This window comes from Microtus pennsylvanicus, chromosome 10 (assembly GCF_037038515.1).
Source record: "Microtus pennsylvanicus isolate mMicPen1 chromosome 10, mMicPen1.hap1, whole genome shotgun sequence".
NCBI classification, from domain to species: Eukaryota; Metazoa; Chordata; class Mammalia; order Rodentia; family Cricetidae; genus Microtus; species Microtus pennsylvanicus.
The window spans coordinates 69,585,552-69,603,660 of NC_134588.1; the positions used below are offsets into that span (position 1 = coordinate 69,585,552).

The window sequence follows — 18,109 nt, forward strand, 5'->3', positions numbered from 1 at the left end:
CAGAAGGGAGAAACAGGCCAGCATAGTTGTCTTTTCCTTGTGCTAGGTAATTCTGCCAGCTCTTCACTCACTGTATTAAGGCTCAGTTAAGCAATTGGTTGGTTCGAAAGCACACTGGTAACCAGTCTCAGAGAAGCAGTTCAGCAGTAGAGAGCTTCCCTAGCACTGCAAAAGTAAAGTGTGAAATATCCCTTTCCAGTGTGTGAATATGTGTCACTGTGATTGGTTTAATAAGGAAGCTGCCTATCCTGTAGCTAGGCATGATGAAGTTAGGCAGGAGGGCCTAACTGAGAGGATGCTGGGAAGAAGAAGGGTGGAGTCAGGGAGACACCCGTGAGACAGGGAGCGGAGCAGCGAGCAGAATGGGAAGTACATTCATGAGATAAACAAGCCTGGGGAAGCACATGGATTAATAGAAATGGGTTAATTTAAGTTATACAAGTCAGCTAAAAACAAACCTAAGCTATCAACCAAGCATTTATAATTAATATTAAGTCTCTATGTGGTTCTTTGGGGGAGCGGCTGATGGGACAGAGCTGATGGGTGGTCTAGATAGAAACCTCTGCCTATAGTAAATAAATGAAGAAAAGCATTTGCCTATCTTCGGTGACCTTATCTCTATTCAGAGCTCACCCACAACTGTGCGCAGCAGAGCTGAGCCTAAAAGGGTAGGGCAACATGGCTTCGGGAAAAGGACGGGAATCCCAGCAGGATCTGGGTCACGTGAGAAAGCCCACGTTAGAATGGCTGACCTTAACCTGGCCATCAGAGTAAGACCCTCCCAGAACTGCACTGGTGAGAACTGTCCAGTCAGGCACAAAGCACTGGGGCTGGGCAGCAGGAAACGTGGATACAGCAGCGACCCGATCGCAGGGCGATATCGGGAGGAACTCAAAGAGAAGCAAGCCGCCGGTTCCCATGACGACGAGAACGTAGGCACTGTGAGGTGAGCGGCTGGAACTCTGCACTGGAAGACGCCAGCCGTTCATGCAGCAGGGCAGTTCGGCCTGCTCGCTTCAGCTTTAGAGGTCTAGGCTGTGAGAAGGGACGTGCCACCAGGCGCTGTGGCAGGAGTCGGGGAAGAACAGCACAGGACACCTGGGCCGCTATTTGATCTTTATGTGAAGCAGTTGGTGCAGCGCCATCCCTGTTCAATGCCACGTCTCACCGTGGCTGGCTGGAGGAGAGGGACTGAGTCATCCTGATGTAGGACTTACATCTCCAAAGCCGAAAATACCTACCATAGGGCTCTCCATAGGAGCAGTTTACCACCCGGGGTCTTCAGCAACCCAGGTGGATTTGGATTGGTCGTGGAAGAAATAGGACCCTCCTGCTTCAGCTTCCCACGTGCTGAGTGAGTCCCAGAAGTCCTCAGTACCTCTGGGTTATCATTTCGTTTATAATATTCTTTTATGATCTTATATTGCCAAACCTTTGACTAACCACGCTTTCACATCTTGTTCTCTCTGTGCCCTGGAAAACATGTCACTCTACTGGAAGTCCCCTAAAGGGACATCCCAAGGGTGTGTCCAGTGGCTTTGTTGCCGTGGTGATGTTGTGTCAACATGGCAGCCGCTGACTGTCCCAGAGGTGAAACACACCCATTCATTAAGTTCTGCCCATCATCAAGTCTGCTGTGGTGATGGCCACTGCCACCTGGTCCCTTGGAAGATGGAGGGTTTTAGTTGTTTTCTGTTTTTTAACCCATAATGGTAAGATCATCGTCAAGACATGGCAGAAGCCACTCCTGGCATTGCTTTATTTATTTTGAAGCAGGGTCTCAAATATCTCCCTGTAGCCCAGGATGACTTTGGTCCTCCCTCCTGCCTCCCCCTCCCGAGTGAACAGGCAGGTTCCACAGAGCCAAGTTTAAACAGTGCTAGCAATGGAATCTAGGGCTTCATGGTGTTAGGATTGAATTGTGCTAGCTGAGCTGCACCCTGACCCTCTGTTAGTTCTTGAGAGAATGTTCTCGATTTTATTTGGAAATCCTACTTCCAAGCAGAGACTCTCCATTTGGAATAGTGACCCTTCTTCACCAGGGAAGAGCTAGATCAACCAGGGGTCAATAGTGCCTTTGCTGGTAGTCGAAGTGATACATATATGTATGTATACACACACACATACACAGCTTCCTGTAATCCTCTAATTGAACAGAGGGACTTCAAAGGAGACGCTGTAATGAGTCCATCACCTTCCTGTCAATAGGGAGAGGGTCTAACATGGCCAGCTTGTAGGCTTAATAGCATAAGCTGATATCATCTACCTGTATCCAAAGACTTAGGAGTGAAAGGAAGGGTGGAGAGGCATTTTGTCAGCTGGTAGAGTGCTTGCCTAGTATGCACAAGGCCTTAGGTTCAATCCCCAATAACCCTACCACCACCCACACCCATGCTCACACACCCTTCCATGTGTATAAAGCCACTGACATACTGTCTTTTGTTACTAAGTTATCCACAGGTATACCAAAAACTATGAAGTATTATTTATAGAAGATGCAAATCAGAAGTGCCTTATTAGATAATAGGGGCTAATTAGATAATTTATAATATAACCACCAGAAATTGTATTAATTGTATCAGCAAAGAAGCTATGTAGTTGGGTAAATTTTGACTACAAAAAAAATATAAAAAGCCATTTAAAATTGGTTATACAATGTAACAGCTTATTTTTGTAAAATCAAAATCTATAAATTCACATAAACACTGAATTTTAACAGATTTTTCCCTGGAGAAGAACCATGCTGCTTTCTAGTTTTCAGACACTGACTATATTGCTGTGTTAAATAACCAGTAAGAGTGTATTTTGTACTTAAATATTTTGTTATTTTTTTCAGGGTACATTACTGTTTTACCTTCTCATTGTTTTCATTTCTCTCCATTTCTGCACTATTTTCTCAGCCAGCTCAAATGCAGGGAAAGTTTTCCCCTACCACCAGGGGAAAGCCAGCCAGCATCCAGCCACCTCCAGAACCCAGTGTTCCAATTCCACTTATGCTGGGAACTCCATGACCTGGTCTAGATCATGGTTCTAGTGAAAGGCTTTCCCATCCCGAGACTCAGGTTCCCTTAACTGAGTTTATCAGCTATTTGTGCTGGCGTGGGTTTATTTTTGTTGGGGTTTTTCCTAAAGAGAGTCAGAATTCCACAGTAAAACAGGAGGTCGGAGAATTAGCTGAGCAGTGGCTGATGAGAACAATTTGTGCCTCAAACTGCTTACCCTGCAGGTTGGGCATCTGCCTGAGGGAGGAAGGACAAGCCTGGTGCTATCCTTCCTGGCCTCAGTGCAAGCAGGAAGCTGCCACACCTTTAGATTTTGGGGTTTGAGATAACTGAAAATTGTTTGGAAAGCAAGAGGCATGTTTTTTGATGATGGGGGTAGCTAATGTCTGTAATCCTGACCCTCAGGAGATTGAGGCAGCTGGGTGACTGGGAGTTCCAGGCTATCCTGGGCTACATAGTAAGATCCTGTGATGTGGGATTCCCCTCTGTATGCTGTGAATATCATTGGTTAATAAAGAAACTACTTTGGGCCTATAGCAGAGCTATAGGGGAACAGAGCTAGGTGAGGAAAACTAAACTGAATGCTGGGAGAAAGGAGGCGGAGTCAGAGAGAAGCCATGTAGTCCTGCTGGAGACAGATGCCAGAACCTTGCTGGTAGGCCACAAGCCTCATAGTAAAATATAAAATAATGTAGATGGGTTAATTCTAGATGTAAGAACTAGCTGGTAATATGCTTAAGTAATTGGCCAAGCAGTGTTTTAAATAATATAGTTTCTGTTTGGTCATTTTGGGGCTAAGTGGCCAGAGTGAACAAGCGGCTCCTTGCACCAACTTGTGCGCCAACATGGTGGACTAAAATCCACATAAAACCTGAACAAGCTTAAAAATGAATGCTAAACACAAAAATACAGAGTGTAACACAGCTTCTTGCTATTTGCTGGTGGCATGCCACAGCTTCCTTAAGAGAGGTTTTCCTCAGCGGTAGCAGAAAACAAAGCTATGGTTTTGTAATGCCAGCTTTCTGGGCTGTGGGGCTGGTACAAACTCTGACTCTTTCTGGAAATCTGGCTATGGAGCACTTGAGTGAGGTTTTTGGGCCCTGGTGGTTGTATGTCCACTTGGGAAAGTAGCTGAGACCATGCCCGCAGCTCAATGCCCCCTGCTTAGGCAGGCTGCAGGATCAGGACTGCTAGGAGTGCACGGCTCCTACCTGTTGGTCCCAGAGCTGGCAGTAATGGTACCTCCACCATTTTGAAAGTGGGGAGAAGTGGAGCCAGCATCCAGAGCTGCTGCAAACAAGCTGCTTAGCATTTTAAAAGTTTGTCAAGACAGTAAAGAATTGCAGATACACAATAGGAGAGATTCAGACATAAAAGGCCTCTAAATGGGTCACAGTGTGGGATAAAGGTATGTAGGCTTGGGAGAGCAAAGAAAAAGAGTACAGGGAGTTATAAAAAGGAGTAAACATCTTTTCAGAGTCCCACATCGGAGCACTGGACTGAAACCCCAAGGCCCAAATCAGGAGCAGAAGAAGTGAGAGCACGAGCAAGGAACTCAGGACTGCGAGGGGTGCACCCACACACTGAGACAATGGGGATGTTCTATCGGGAACTCACCAAGGCCAGCTGGACTGGGTCTGAAAAAGCATGGGATAAAACCGGACTCGCTGAACATAGCAGACAATGAGGACTGCTGAGAACTCAAGAACAATGGCACTGGGTTTTGATTCTACTGCACGCACTAGCTGTGTGGGAGCCTAGGCTGTTTGGATGTTCACCTTACTAGACCTGGAAGGAGGTGGGAGGTCCTTGGACTCCCCACAGGGCAGGGAACCCTGACTGCTCTTTGGGCTGATGAGAGAGGGGGAGTTGACTGGGGGAGGGGAAGGGAAATGGGAGGTGGTGACAGGGAGGAGACAGAAATCTTTAATAAATAAATAAATAATTATAAAAAGAAAAAAACAAAATAGAGACATAGGATAGAAACAAATATAAATATTTAAAAAAAATCAATGAACTGTAACTAATGATATTCTTCTATATGCATAGATTGCTGGCTTATCCTGTCATCATCAGAGAGGCTTCCTCTGGCAGCAGATGGGAGCCAATGCACAGATCCACAGCATGACATTATGTGGAGAGAGAATCTAGATTGTAGTTTTCTCTTACCCATTAGGAGGAGTGGATGGGGCATGAGTTTGTGAGAGGTGAAGTAGGGCGGGAGGAGGGGTGAAAGGGAGAACTGTGGTTAGAATGTAAAATAAAATTAAAAAAATAAATTATAAAAAATAAAATAAAATAAACTATCTTTACACTTGCATAACCACACAGGAGAAATGGGTCCAATGTTGTACTAGCTATTCTAAGTAATTCATTCTGAATCAAAGGAGGATGGTTTTTACTGAAAAAAAAAGTAAATGTCTTTTTTAAAAAAAAAATAAAATAAAGTCTTTAAAGAGACAGAGTATAGACAGTCATAGATTAGTGGAGTAAAGATAATAAAATAAATATTAAACTTATAGAAAGAGCAATAGAGTAAAAACAAGCCACGTAAAGATAGAAAATTCACAAAGAATCTAGATTATGTATATTATTGTGTTATCTTTGAATTTCTTGACTACAGAGAGACATTTGATTCTAGGGACTGCTAAGCTAAACCAACATATATATTTCAAAAGTATCTTGAATTTAAAATTTGAGTCTAAGGATATGTTCCTTTAGAAAAGAGGTTCTTCTTTTGTTTCCACAGAGGATGAGAACCTGTAGGTTGCTTTCAGATTCATATGGTTTTATGGACCAAGACCCCCTGAAAGGTTGCCTTGAATACCTCTCAAAAAATTACTTCACCCAATAAACAGCAAGAAGCAGATTGGAGAATAACTATGACCATATTTCCAAATATTGTTTATAAATGTTCTTTTACATTTAAAGGGGGATATGATACAGAGATTTACATCGGTATGGATCTTGGTTTATTGATACAAACTTAAGGTCAATTTTGTTATATGTATATTTCTGCTCTTGATTAAGGTATTATGTTTGTGCAGCTCATTTTAAAAATGTAATGTATAATTAAGGAATACAGGTTAGTAGATAATTATCTATAATACTCAAGCTTGTAATCATGTTAGCTAGATTTTCTAGATGTACAGAGATGTATTTTAGATAGGCATTCTTCAAACCTTTCAAAGACCACATAATATGGTATTTAAAATGTTTTAAGAAGTTAGGACTTTTTATGACAGAGACACATCTGCTCCTGGCAGCAACAATTACTTCAAGAGAAAGATGGGCATCGAAGAGGCTCCTTATGGAGTTGGTTCACTATTTGGGCAAGAAACTGTTCTTGCCTGAACTGTCTGATGAACTAGACATGCAGGATCCACAGAATAATGCCTGCTGAACTTGCCTATAGGTGAGATGATCCTTCTGGGTTCCTGCTTTATGAAAGACACAGAAGAAAGTGACTGAAAAACTGCCAATATAGGCAGAACTTTCTTTGAAATTTCCTGCTTTATGGAAAAATCTGCTGGATACTGTGGGCCTTAGGCTGAAGACTGGATGCCCCAATGGTACAGAACTTTGGATGATGTCCAGGCAATGAGATGTCTCTGTCAATTTTAGAATTTTGGAAGTTGCTTGCAATGAACTTATTGTTTACTTAGGTAACATTATATCCTGGAGTCTTTGATGGAGATAAAGAATAGTTATTATAGTTTTCCTTAGGTATGATAAAAGATAAAGTAGATATAAATATTGTAAATGTAATTCTTGTTTGATACTTATTTTTTATGTGTTATTTTACTATGTTAAAGTTAAAACCTTACTTTTATATTTAAATAGAAAAGGGGAGGTGATGCAGGATTCCCCTCTGTATGCTGTGAATATCGTCGGTTAACAAAGGAACTGCTTTGGGCCTATAGCAGACCTATAGGGGAACAGAGCTAGGTGGGGGAAACTAAACTGAATGCTAGAAGAAAGAAGGCAGAGTCAGAGAGAAGCCATGTAGTCCTGCTGGAGACAGATGCCAGAACCTTGCTCGTGGTAAAATATAAAATAATGTAGATGGGTTAATTCTAGATGTAAGAACTAGCTAGCAATATGCTTAAGGAATTGGCCAAGCAGTGTTTTAAATAATATAGTTTCTGTGTGATTATCTTGGGGTTAGGCGGCCAGGAATGAACAAGCAGCTCCTTGCAACAACCCTGTCTAATAACTACATAGCAAATAAATTAAAATAAAAAAAATTAATTAAAATTTCAAATGACCATCACAGACTGAGCTGTTTTCTTATTATGCAACAAGTGGACAGACTGCCCCAGCTTTCCACAGAAGCCCTCAAATGTTAGGGGTGTTTACGTGGATCCAGCTACCGTGAGCACTAGGATGCAGCTGGATGAGTACAAGGGCTTTAGCCAGTGCCAGCTGCCACCTTGGCAATAACAGAAGGGAAGAGAGTCACTTGAAAGCAGCTCTCCCATTCCCAGGGAGAGCAGGACTCTTAACGTGCATTTTCCAGAACTGGTTTTACACAGTAAAATATCATGCTTCTTAAAATGATTGATAAAAGGAGGAAACTCTTGTCCTTGCCTTGTGGGAGTGAGTGATATTTACACGTCTGTTCATTCTATGCCATTGAGCACCCATTCTGGGAGAACTGAGGAGGAGAGCAGGGTCCGTACTGCTCATACGGAAAGCAAATAGACTACAAGCCAGGGGCTCCCACCCCAGAGCCACTTCTTGAGACGGCTCCTCAGAGCTGCTCCCATAAAGGGTCTTCTGACCTGTCGACACTAGGCTGAGCCCTGGCTGGTCTGGCTCTCGGCATGTTGCTCTGGACACCTTGTGTACTTCTTTCACAGATCTGTGAGCTACGGAAAAGGGCTGTGCCACGAAGACATCGAGCCATCACTGACGCGCCAACCAACGGTGTCTGACCAAGAAGCGCCGGAACTGTTCTGTTCGTGTTGATAAGCCCCATGCCACAGAGCCTGTAAAGTTATCCTAGAGCCTGAACAATCTAGGCGAATCGTGCAGTCTAGATATAAAACACCACACCTGAACAGCACAACACACTAGACAGCAGCTCAATATCTAGGGAAGGGCTGACTCAAGACAACACAGTTCCTTGGAGACATTTCTGTGGATACGTCGCATCTGCCTCTGAGTCTCTTTTGGTTTCTCAAGATCACAAGGACCTCTTTTCGCTCAGCTATGCCTCTTGGGCTTGATAATCGTTATCTAGCCTGATTCAAAGCAGCCATCTCCTGTCTGACACATGTTCAGCCTCCAGGGTTCTGTGGGCAGGAGCTTTAATCCAGCTTCGCTGAATTTACGGTGCATCGACAGTAGCGAGTCTGTACAAGCTGAGAATCAAAGCGTAATTCAAAGGCCACGGGGCTGAGGGAGGCAGCCAGGAGATAAATCCCAGTTTCAACCTTGGCTCTCTGCAAGTTGTTTCGGTGGACTGTCAGTCATATATTTAAAAATTAAAATAGAAGTACAAAGACACCAGATGGCATGTCCCAAGAGAAACAGAGACATGCTGCTTAGGACTCCTTCAAAAGGTTCTTAGCAAGAAAGAACTTGGCAGAGCTGGGGCAGGGGGTGGTGGTGGCGCATTTTAAAGGCCCAGGATTATTTGGCCGCAGTCACTCATTTACAGACATTTCTGAACTTTAAACTAGAGACACGAAAGCAGGTGACAGAAACCATGAGATGCAGCCAAGCTGGGCAGCCCAGCTGGAGGTGATGCTGTAGCTGTTAGGCTAGCTTGCTTCTGGAATGGGGGAGGTCACATCATGAGAGCTAGGGGGAAATGAGGAGCCGAGGCACTGGGGCGCTCACCTTGTACCCCTCAAGGCACTGATGCCATACTGGTGCCAAGGGAAAAGGAGGAGTTGAGGCACTGGGTTACTCACCTTGCAGCCCTCGCAGGCACTGACGCCATAGTGGTACCCCGATGACTTGTCCTGGCAGACGAAGCAGGGCTTGTAGACCCGAGGAGGAGGAAGTGGAGATGGTGGGCTCGGGACGAGCTCCTCAGAGCTGGTACTCTGTGTCTCAATTGCTGAGGTAGAGAAGGGAGGGAGGGGAAACAAGAGGAAACACATTTCAGTTCCTTTAGGCTTTCCCCAATCACCTTCAACATCTCGGCTCCAAGCTTAAGCCATAACCCTAGCAGGATTAAGCCCACAGAAGCAGTTAACCTAGTTGCTGCCCCCTGAGGGCTGATGTTGAAGGACCCCTTGCAAAAGCAACCTCACATGTATCTAATTTGACGTTCGCAGGCACCATGAGGGCGAGGGATCCCAAATGACCCAGGAGAAACAGAAATTCAACACAGGTCCTTCAGGCAGAGAGCCTTGTCCAAGACCAGCAGGGAGAGGGTGGAACCAAAGTCCAAAGTCAGCCCTTTGGACAAGCCCTGGATCTCTCTTCTGTTTCCCCTGGCTTTCCTTTATCTAGTCGTGGGTGTATTGTCTGATGCTATTACTCACGCAACCCAAAATGATCTGTTTGTTTGTTTGTCTGTTCATTACAACAAAATAAAGAAGTGTTGAAGTCAAAGCCCAGTGCTGCAGGTATATGTGGCCGAGCTTTTGCCATGGAGCCATAATGGGTAAAAATCATGGCTTTGGGAAGCCCTGCACTGCTTTGAGCTGGCCCTGACCCTGCAGCACCAGCAACCCTGAGCTTAGAAAGTGCAGCTCCCAGCTTGGAGCAAGCAAAAGGTACATTTCAATAAAGCCCTAGGTTGGTGTTTGTGCTGGAGATGGAGGAGGTCACACTCAAGTAACTTCTAACTTGTGGACATCTGTATTCTGGACATGTATGTATGTATTTATTTATTTTAGGAAAGTGGATTATTATGATAGGCCAGACCAACCTCAAACTCCCAGTGCTTCTGCCACTGTTTCCCTGATGTTATGGCATAGTCATATGCCACCAAGCCTAACTTTTGATTCCAGACTAGAAACCTCACGATCCCCGTTTTCATTATCCAACAGCTCAAACTCCACTGAGACGGAAATTTGTGAAGCTTGGACCAGAATGTTCTCCCACCAAAGTCAGAGCAGGAACTGGCCCTTGCTTCCTGCAGGCACACAGAGCCCATAAATATGAAGAGGACAATCGAAAGGAGTCAAATGGTGTTCCAGAAGCTTCCAGCCTCCAAATCACTTTACAAGGCGCAGAGTATTTCCAAAGATTATCAAGATTCTAGTTGTTGCCCCGTTCGTAATTGTGCCAGTGAGGCACTTTCCTGGCTAGTTTCTTCTGTAACTGTACTTCTAGCACCCAAGTTCCTCCACTGGCTGCGCCTGCTGCTAACCCCATGCTGTCTCAGTTGGAAGCTCCCACACTGGGCCCAACATTCACAGCTGCAGCAGAGTCTTCCCCAGCTCCCTGAGTCTGCACTCTCCACCCTTGCTTTGGTGCCGGCAAGATAATTATTCAAAGGTTAAAATTAACCTGTCACCTGCCTACGGGGGCCTCCGACAGTCACGACTGAGGTCAGAGTCCTTACCATGCTCTTCAGGGGGCTTTTCAAGACATGTCCTCCCTCAGTGAGGCTCATCTTGCATGGCTCCCTCATTGGTTGAGTTCTAAATAATTGCTTACGGTTCACTTTTTAAACAAGACAAACTCAAAGAGCAATGCGAAGACACTGGTTCTGTAGCTGGGCCTATAGCTCCAGCCACGAAGGGAAGGCCCGATGCCAGGAGCTCTAGGCTAGGCTTGGAGCATAGCCAGACCCTGTCCCAGACTAGTGAGCAAATACCTATACTGACCATTTTCCCCGCCTACAAACCCCAAGACCATCCAGGCTTGGCTATTATTTATCTCTTAGATATCAGAGGAAGTGCTACTCTCTCAGAGTTGGCTTCTCTGAAGAGTCCTTGCTGAGGAAGGGAGGGTTGCTCAGCGGTAGACCTTGCTTGGCAAGCGTGATGTCACGGGATCAATCCCCAGCACAAATCCAAACGACAGAAAGAGAACAAAATGGCCCCTCCTTATCCCTGGTCACGGTGTCCTGTTATTTTATCTTATTTTCTATAAATTTTTAACTGTTGTCAAAATTTAGAATGTACAACTTCATATTTTAGAATCCACCCCTCACACACATACACATATCTTTGTGAGCCAGAAATCCCATCAGCAGACTTCACAGATGTGAGCCAAGACTCGGGTTCTTCCTATAGAGCAGATGATCAATGAACACTGGTTGAACTAATTCATGAACTTTCCCCCCCTTTTTTCCCCTCTTTTCAAACACTAAGTGCTCTTTGAAGCAGTAAAGTGATAAAATCTGAAATCAAAAAGCACTCTTACGCTCATTTCTTCCTTAAAAAACTAATTAGCCCTTTGGAACGGAATCAACTAGAATTATAGTATTTTCATAATTCATGAGAATCTTGGAATAAAATCATTAGGGCCCCAGTAGATAAATCCACTCTGGTCTTTACAGGTTAGATCTGAGGACAGTGATGAAGACATTAGTCTTGTCCTTCTCTGGCACACGGAAGCCCTGGCTCAGGAAAAGGTAGTGAATGATGCCAGGAGTCCAGCAGACAGGGAGGGGCTGGCTTGAGAAGTCTCAAAGGCTTACCACACTCAAGCCCTAAAGGAAAGGCACCCTCACACTACTGAGTGTCCCTCTGAAAGCTGGGAAGAAATCATGGTATCCACAAGAAAACAGTACTTATTGAAATGAACACATCTATCTTCGCAAAATTGTAACAGAGTTCAGGCGTGAGTGTGCACATGCATCTCTCACAGTCTCTTCGTTTAGACACCCCCTCGTGCTTCTGGGACATCCTGGCCAGACTTATTTCCGTGCACGCAAATGCCTTTGCTTGCTTACTGAAGTGGAATTCTACTGAGACCGGGGCACAGTTTGGTTTATGGCATCATGGCTCGAGCTCCTTCTTAGTACTTTTCCTGCAATGACCATCTTCATGGCCAATCTCAGTGTGTTTCCATCTGTTTCTTTGGGATCAATGCTCGGAATTGTAATCATGAAATTGAATAGAAATTGTGTCTCAACGTGATTTTGTTAGGGTTTAATTCAGGATGGTAAACTGACTTCTGGAAAGTCTGTCCACATTCACGGCCATCCTCCAACGCCCATCTTCAGGCTGGGCTGATGGGCATGTTTCTGGTTTCCCCACAAGAACCAACAGCTCTCTAGAGCCACCGTTAGGTCACACTCTCTTCCTCACGTGAGGGAGGCATGAACTTCTGTGGAACACCTGCTCTGGCAGCTCTACGCTTGGAGTAAATAGAATCCTGTCAGGGCCGGACTCAGCTGTCACAACCATGCCCTGAGTTTCCAAAGTGGGTGGCAATTTCCATAAATATGTCACTTCAAATACCTGTACTGAAGGAACCCAGCGTCTTATCTTCCCAGTGAGGAAGCAAAATGGGGAATGAGCTAATCGCAAGAAGCGTGAGACATAGATATCCAAAATCCCCAAACATTTTAAAGAGGGAGGGCATTTGCCTAGCATACACGAGTCCATGGGTTGAATCCCCAGTACTGGAAAAAAAAAACCTGTATATTTTTCTGTAGTGTGTGGTCTTATATCTCTTCTATGTTACCTACAGTGCTTAAAGTGCCACAAAACCAAAGGGAATAAAATGAAAATTTCAGATTTCAGTAGCAACAAAGTTGGCGGAAGGCAAACATTCCAAGGCGTGTTCTAGAATGGAAACCAGGATGTGGCACCAAGATAAAAGACTCGGAGGCTTTGTTCAATGGAATCACTTGGTCTTTAGCAATGTAGCATAAACACACTCTGGTGCAGTTTATTAGAGTTCCTCTTCCTGCCTCCCTCCCTCTCACAAAGAGGTGGGACTCTTGGGGGGGGGGTAGCTCTCCTTCCAGGGACAGTTTTTGGTATTTAAGGTGGATCCCCTTTCACTGGGCACCTTTGGTATTTAAGGTGGATACAGATGGCTTAGCCATTGATCTGCTCACGGTCACCCTGCTTAAATCAATAATCTATTAGTCCCTTTAAATTAGAGTTGGATTCATCAAATGCCCTTGAGAGGCCTCAAACATTTTCTTCCTTATTCCAGGCAAGTACAATCAGTCCAGGGAATGATAAAAATTTTTGCTGGAAACCTCTGCCGGCTCAGCAGACAATGTGTTCTGTATTAGCTCATTCAGCATTCTCAAAGCCCCCCCCCCCCAAAGCAGCTTTCCGCTTTTCCCAGGGGGGAAAGAGGCTCCTGTTGTGTCATTCAGTAAAGCAAGGGTCCTGCAGCCATCCTGGTGGACCCCACACCAGGGAGTCCGTCTTTAAGAAGTAATTCCCAGCTGGCGCTGGACTCCTGCTTTTATCCATTGCTTGCTTGTTTCCTTACAGAATGTGGAACTCTGTTTCATTAGGTCACTGTCTCCCCAACCCACAGTATAATCCAAACTACAAACAGGCTGTTGGCTTCTTTGCTGCGGTATGGGCAGAGGAGAGGAGCCAGGCCATGTAGTTGAAGAATGCCTGGGCTCATCTTCATGCCGGAGAGAGGCTGACAGACCTGCTTGGGAATACATGTATCTTGGAGACTGGGGCCTTTGAGAACTAAGATGGAGCCAAACATGTTCTAAGAGTCTTTGAAACACTGTTACAATACACACAGGCTGGTTTTTGAAACACTGTTACAGGCTGGTCTTTGAAACACTGTTACAATACACACAGACTGGTCTTTGAAAACATCGACATTTGTTGGCCTTGCCCTTCTCCCTGCTTTCCTTTCGTCCTTCCATCCTGTTTTCTTGTTTGTTTTGTTGTTTTTTTTTCTTGTTTGTTTTTGAGACATTCTCCTGTGTAGCTCAGGCTAGCCTCAAATTCACTATTTTGCTAAGGCTGGCTTTGAACTCTTAACCCTGCTGTCCCAGTCTCATTCCTCCCTATCAGTGTTCCTCAAAGCACGCCCCACACCAGGAGCACCTCACAGCTAAGAGAGCAGGTGTTGGCCTTCAACATGTGACTTTTCAGCGGGTCTGTGGTGAAGGGCCTCTTTCCAATCCCACACGGTTCATGAACTGATTCCAACCAAAACCAGAAGGAATGGCTACACAATAGAGACAGAGAAAAGCTAAGATCCCTCCAAAGCAGCAGCTAGAAACTGACAGACACAGTCAAAAGTTCGAACCCTGGCTTGTCAGTTTCTGCCCCCTCTTACTGGGACTGGCAACAGGCTCGTGGGGTCCCGGGACCCCAGTCAGCACAGGGCTCCTACCTGCACACCTAGGTTCTCTGATAAAGTCTATGCCCCTTAGGTCAACAAAAAGTAGGACCAGTACTACTCCTGAGGAAACATTCTTAAACACTGTCATAGCTCAAGGGGTTGGCTTGGTCCACAAATAAAGCAAAAAAGAAAAAAAAATCTTAAAACAGAAGAAGAATCTAAACATAGCTGCCTGTGAAGTGGGTGTTGCTCTCGGTAACTGGGACTCACCTGGAAAAACAAAGTATAAATGTCCTGGTGTCAACAAAGCACCTGAGTGTCCCTTAAACACACAGAACGTCCCCAACGATAGCTGCCTCACAATTCCTTTCGTGCTTGGCGTGTTTCTAAAGGTTAGATTAAGGAGCAGATAGCACACTTAAGAGCTCTGTAGATTCTTTGGCCTTTGAGAGAGCTAATTTACAGCCCGCTAGCCCCTGTTGACAGATTACAGGATTCTGTGTTCGGTTTGATTAGAGGCAGGCGGGCATCAGGCGGCATGAAAGGCTTGCCTCTTTACTAGAACCTTCTGATTAAGACAGTATTTTAATGCAGCCTCGGGGCAGCTGATACTTACGTGGAAAAGGAGCTGTAAAGCAAAAGGCATTTCCTGCACAGCCCCTGGAGAATTTGGAGCCTAGCTCTGGTGTCGGTGGGTAGGACTCACTGCAGCTAATTAAGGGCGAATGGCGACGTTGTATTTGGTCAAAACATCCAGTTAGGTTTGATTTTTGTTGGCACCAGAGAGCCAATCTGAAAAGCACCTCCCCTCCCCCTCCCCACTTTTCTGAGGATTCGCGGTAGGATCGCAAAGCCCACAGCTCGGCTCACATACATAGGGGAGAAAGTCAAAGGAAACGCCAAAGTTCAACTAAAGTACAAGTAATTAGAACCAGATCTGGCTGTTGCATGCGCGCATGCGCGAGCGAGCCTGCAGAGCCTTTTTATTAACGCGTCTTTTGCAGGCTTGGGGACGCACTGGAGGTGGGGGGTGGGGGCGGGAGTGGGCGGGAGACTTTGCACCAACCAGGCCTGGGGAGGAGGCTCCCTGGCCTCACAAAGGGAGGCTAGCAAGTGTGTGGTTCGCTAGGAGCTCCCGCCTCCGGTGGTGGAGCCCTAGGATGCTTCACCGGACAGGGAGGAGGGGCAGAGAAGGGAAACCCCACCCCAGCCTTGGCGTCCTGACTCAGTAACCTGCCAGTGACCCTGGCGCTGTGTGTGCTTGCCCAGATCAGCAATGATCCTAGAGAAGCAGAAGGCATGTGAGCCTCCCTCCTACTCTGACCACACATGAAACAGGTTCTGGACACGGGCAGGGGTTGCAAAGACTTGGTGGCGAAGACAAAAAGTCAGAAGACTTTCTTAGTCGCTGAAGAAATCTTTGCTTTTCAAAGTACAGCCCCTGGCCCTTATTCAGGTTATCGTTAGGACATTCCTGTGTGCATTAATATTTAGATACTTTTACGTGAAAATATGTGCCCACCGTCCTCACCGCCTCCTGCTTCCATTTTGCCGGGTCTGGTTGGCTTGGGAACTCTATCAGCTTCCCTGTGCACCTTGAGGTAAATGTTTCACGAGTTAAGATGTAGGCTCTGTGGGATTAGCTTGCCATAAACCAGAAACCCTCTTCTCTCTCACGCATTTGGTTGTGGCTTCCAGCCAGCGCTGGGCTCAAAGTTATCAGCAAGGAACCTGCAGGAACCGTATCTATTGTCTACTGAGCACTTACTATGTTCCTGATACTGCTAACCCATCACTCCTCCCCAAAACCACAGGGGAGGGCAGAGCAGGGCTCCACGCTCTGATGAGACAGAATCACTGTCCTGAAAACTCAATTTTTGCGTCCTTTTCCACCTCCCTCGCTTGTTTTATCGGCCTGGGATTTCACTGGGCTCTGTCTGCTGAGAGCCGGTGGAGCTGCGAAACCCTCTTTCTTTCATCCACATGCATGATTTCTCAACACTGACATGACCCGAGCTCTGGGCCTCAGAGAGAGAGTGAAACTCTGGGACCTGTCATTCAACCTCCGACTCCATATGACTGACTCACCACCACCAGCAGGAGACAACACTCCTGGGACTGGCTTTTACCACGGTTAGTGATGTCATATTTTCACAAGAGACCACAACATGCCCGACACCTATATGTCATCTTCATCACACCCATCCCACTTCATGGAACACCTTATAAGGTGTTCTCCGTGATGCTGTTTCCTGGGACATGCGAAGTCAGCCCAGTGCAGGGTTCAGATAGACTTTCCTGGAAAAGCATGACAGGCTGATGCTTCTAACTGCGTATTAAAGATCCGGCTGGAGGCACTGGAATGGGAGCTGCATTGAGAGAACACATGCTGAACAGCCTCAGGAGTCAGGCCAGCATGGAACTACTTGTGTCACAATATTAAGGTCCCCTAGAGAGTTTTCCCAGTGCCACATGGTTCCTATTTCTCAATTAGGAGTCTCTTAACTTTTAAAGTGGCTATTGTACGGACCCTGTTCTATGTGCTCAAATCTCCCAAGTGGAAATTAGACGAAAATGGGAGTATTAAAGTGTTTATCGTGCAAACACCATCTTTATTTGTGCATGATAAATACGTGTGAAAGCCAGGTTGCCCATCAGCCTTACAAAAACTAACAGGAAACCTGGCTGTGCTGGCTCACATCTGCAATTGTGGCGCTCAGGAGGCCGAAGCAGGAGCATTATAAATTTGAGGCCGGCCTGTGCTACAGTGAGTCCAGGCTAGCTCTTGTCTCAAAACATAGAATAAAAGTTAAGAGGAGAAAAAAATGAAAGTAGTGGAGAGATAATTTTCAGGAGGCAACACTGAAATCCTTTGCCCATTGTTATGTTCTGAGGAAGCTCCAACAGGAATTTAAGCAAACATTTCTTCACAGAAACAGTGCTCTGCTTGGCTGCATATCCATTCCCTTGGGTTTTTCGGTGTTATTTCTTACAGGTGTATACCTAATATTTACAGTCTAAAATCACGTAGGCTCATTGAATTCTCATAGTCCAGGTTCTCTTGATGACATCACGAGTCTGCATGGACTTCGTGGTGGAGCCTAAGGGCGTTTGTAGGCTCGGCTGCCAGGTCAGCCGGACTGCCTCTCTCTCTCCCACACGTGAACACAGTAACTGTTGGGTTTTCTCTACCTCTTTGAGCCCCAGTGTTCCCTTCCTGAAAATTCAGATGTTCCTAAAATTCTCGTTGATGAAAGGGAAGCAATAGTTGGAGCTCGCCTGGCATACAGGAAGCGCTCAATAAATGATAACCATTGGACTTCCATACACTAAGGGCTCAATAAATGTTAATAGACTAACATACAGTAAGGGCTAAATAAATGCTAACTAATAGGCTGGTATACAGTAAAGGCTGAATATATGCTAACCTTTACAGCATTTCCCTCCCACCTTCCTTTTTCTAGGGCAGTGTTCTTAATCATCACCAATGGTTCCTGTGGGGACACCATAGTTGTTGCAGTGGGGGCTGCTGCTGGAGAGATGGGGGACCATCAGCCTCTGCTGTAGGAATAATACACAAGGGGGCAAACAGAACAGCTAAGACCAGTAACCACCAAGGTGACATAGAGCTGATGGAGGACTGACTGAACCTCCTTGTAATAGATTAGCAGAGCAAGCTCTCCCCCGGAGCCATGCAGTTACAGTCTTGAGTGGGAATCCCCTTTTCCCTGCCCTATTGGCTCTCACTGTGACTTTCGAGGGCCCCCCTCTGTGCTTCTTTTCTGTAACCAACTCTCATGTCAGAGCTGTGCCCGATTTCTCTACGAAAGGAGATGAAAGACTCTGGCACCCTGGAGGAGACATCTCATAGTGCCCACTGAAGGCCTTTCCCCGAAACATAACGTGATGAA

At 45.7% G+C, this 18,109-nt stretch overlaps 1 protein-coding gene across 3 annotated transcripts in view; it reads right to left on the bottom strand.

Moving 5' to 3' along the window:
• Positions 1–18,109, bottom strand: part of Rarb (retinoic acid receptor beta) — a 649,902-nt gene that overhangs the window by 117,679 nt on the left and 514,114 nt on the right. For all 3 annotated transcript variants that reach the window (XM_075988633.1, XM_075988632.1, XM_075988634.1), the window contains one exon: positions 8,924–9,072. In XM_075988633.1, the coding sequence (XP_075844748.1) occupies positions 8,924–9,072 (149 nt within the window). The remainder of the gene's footprint in view (positions 1–8,923; positions 9,073–18,109) is intronic.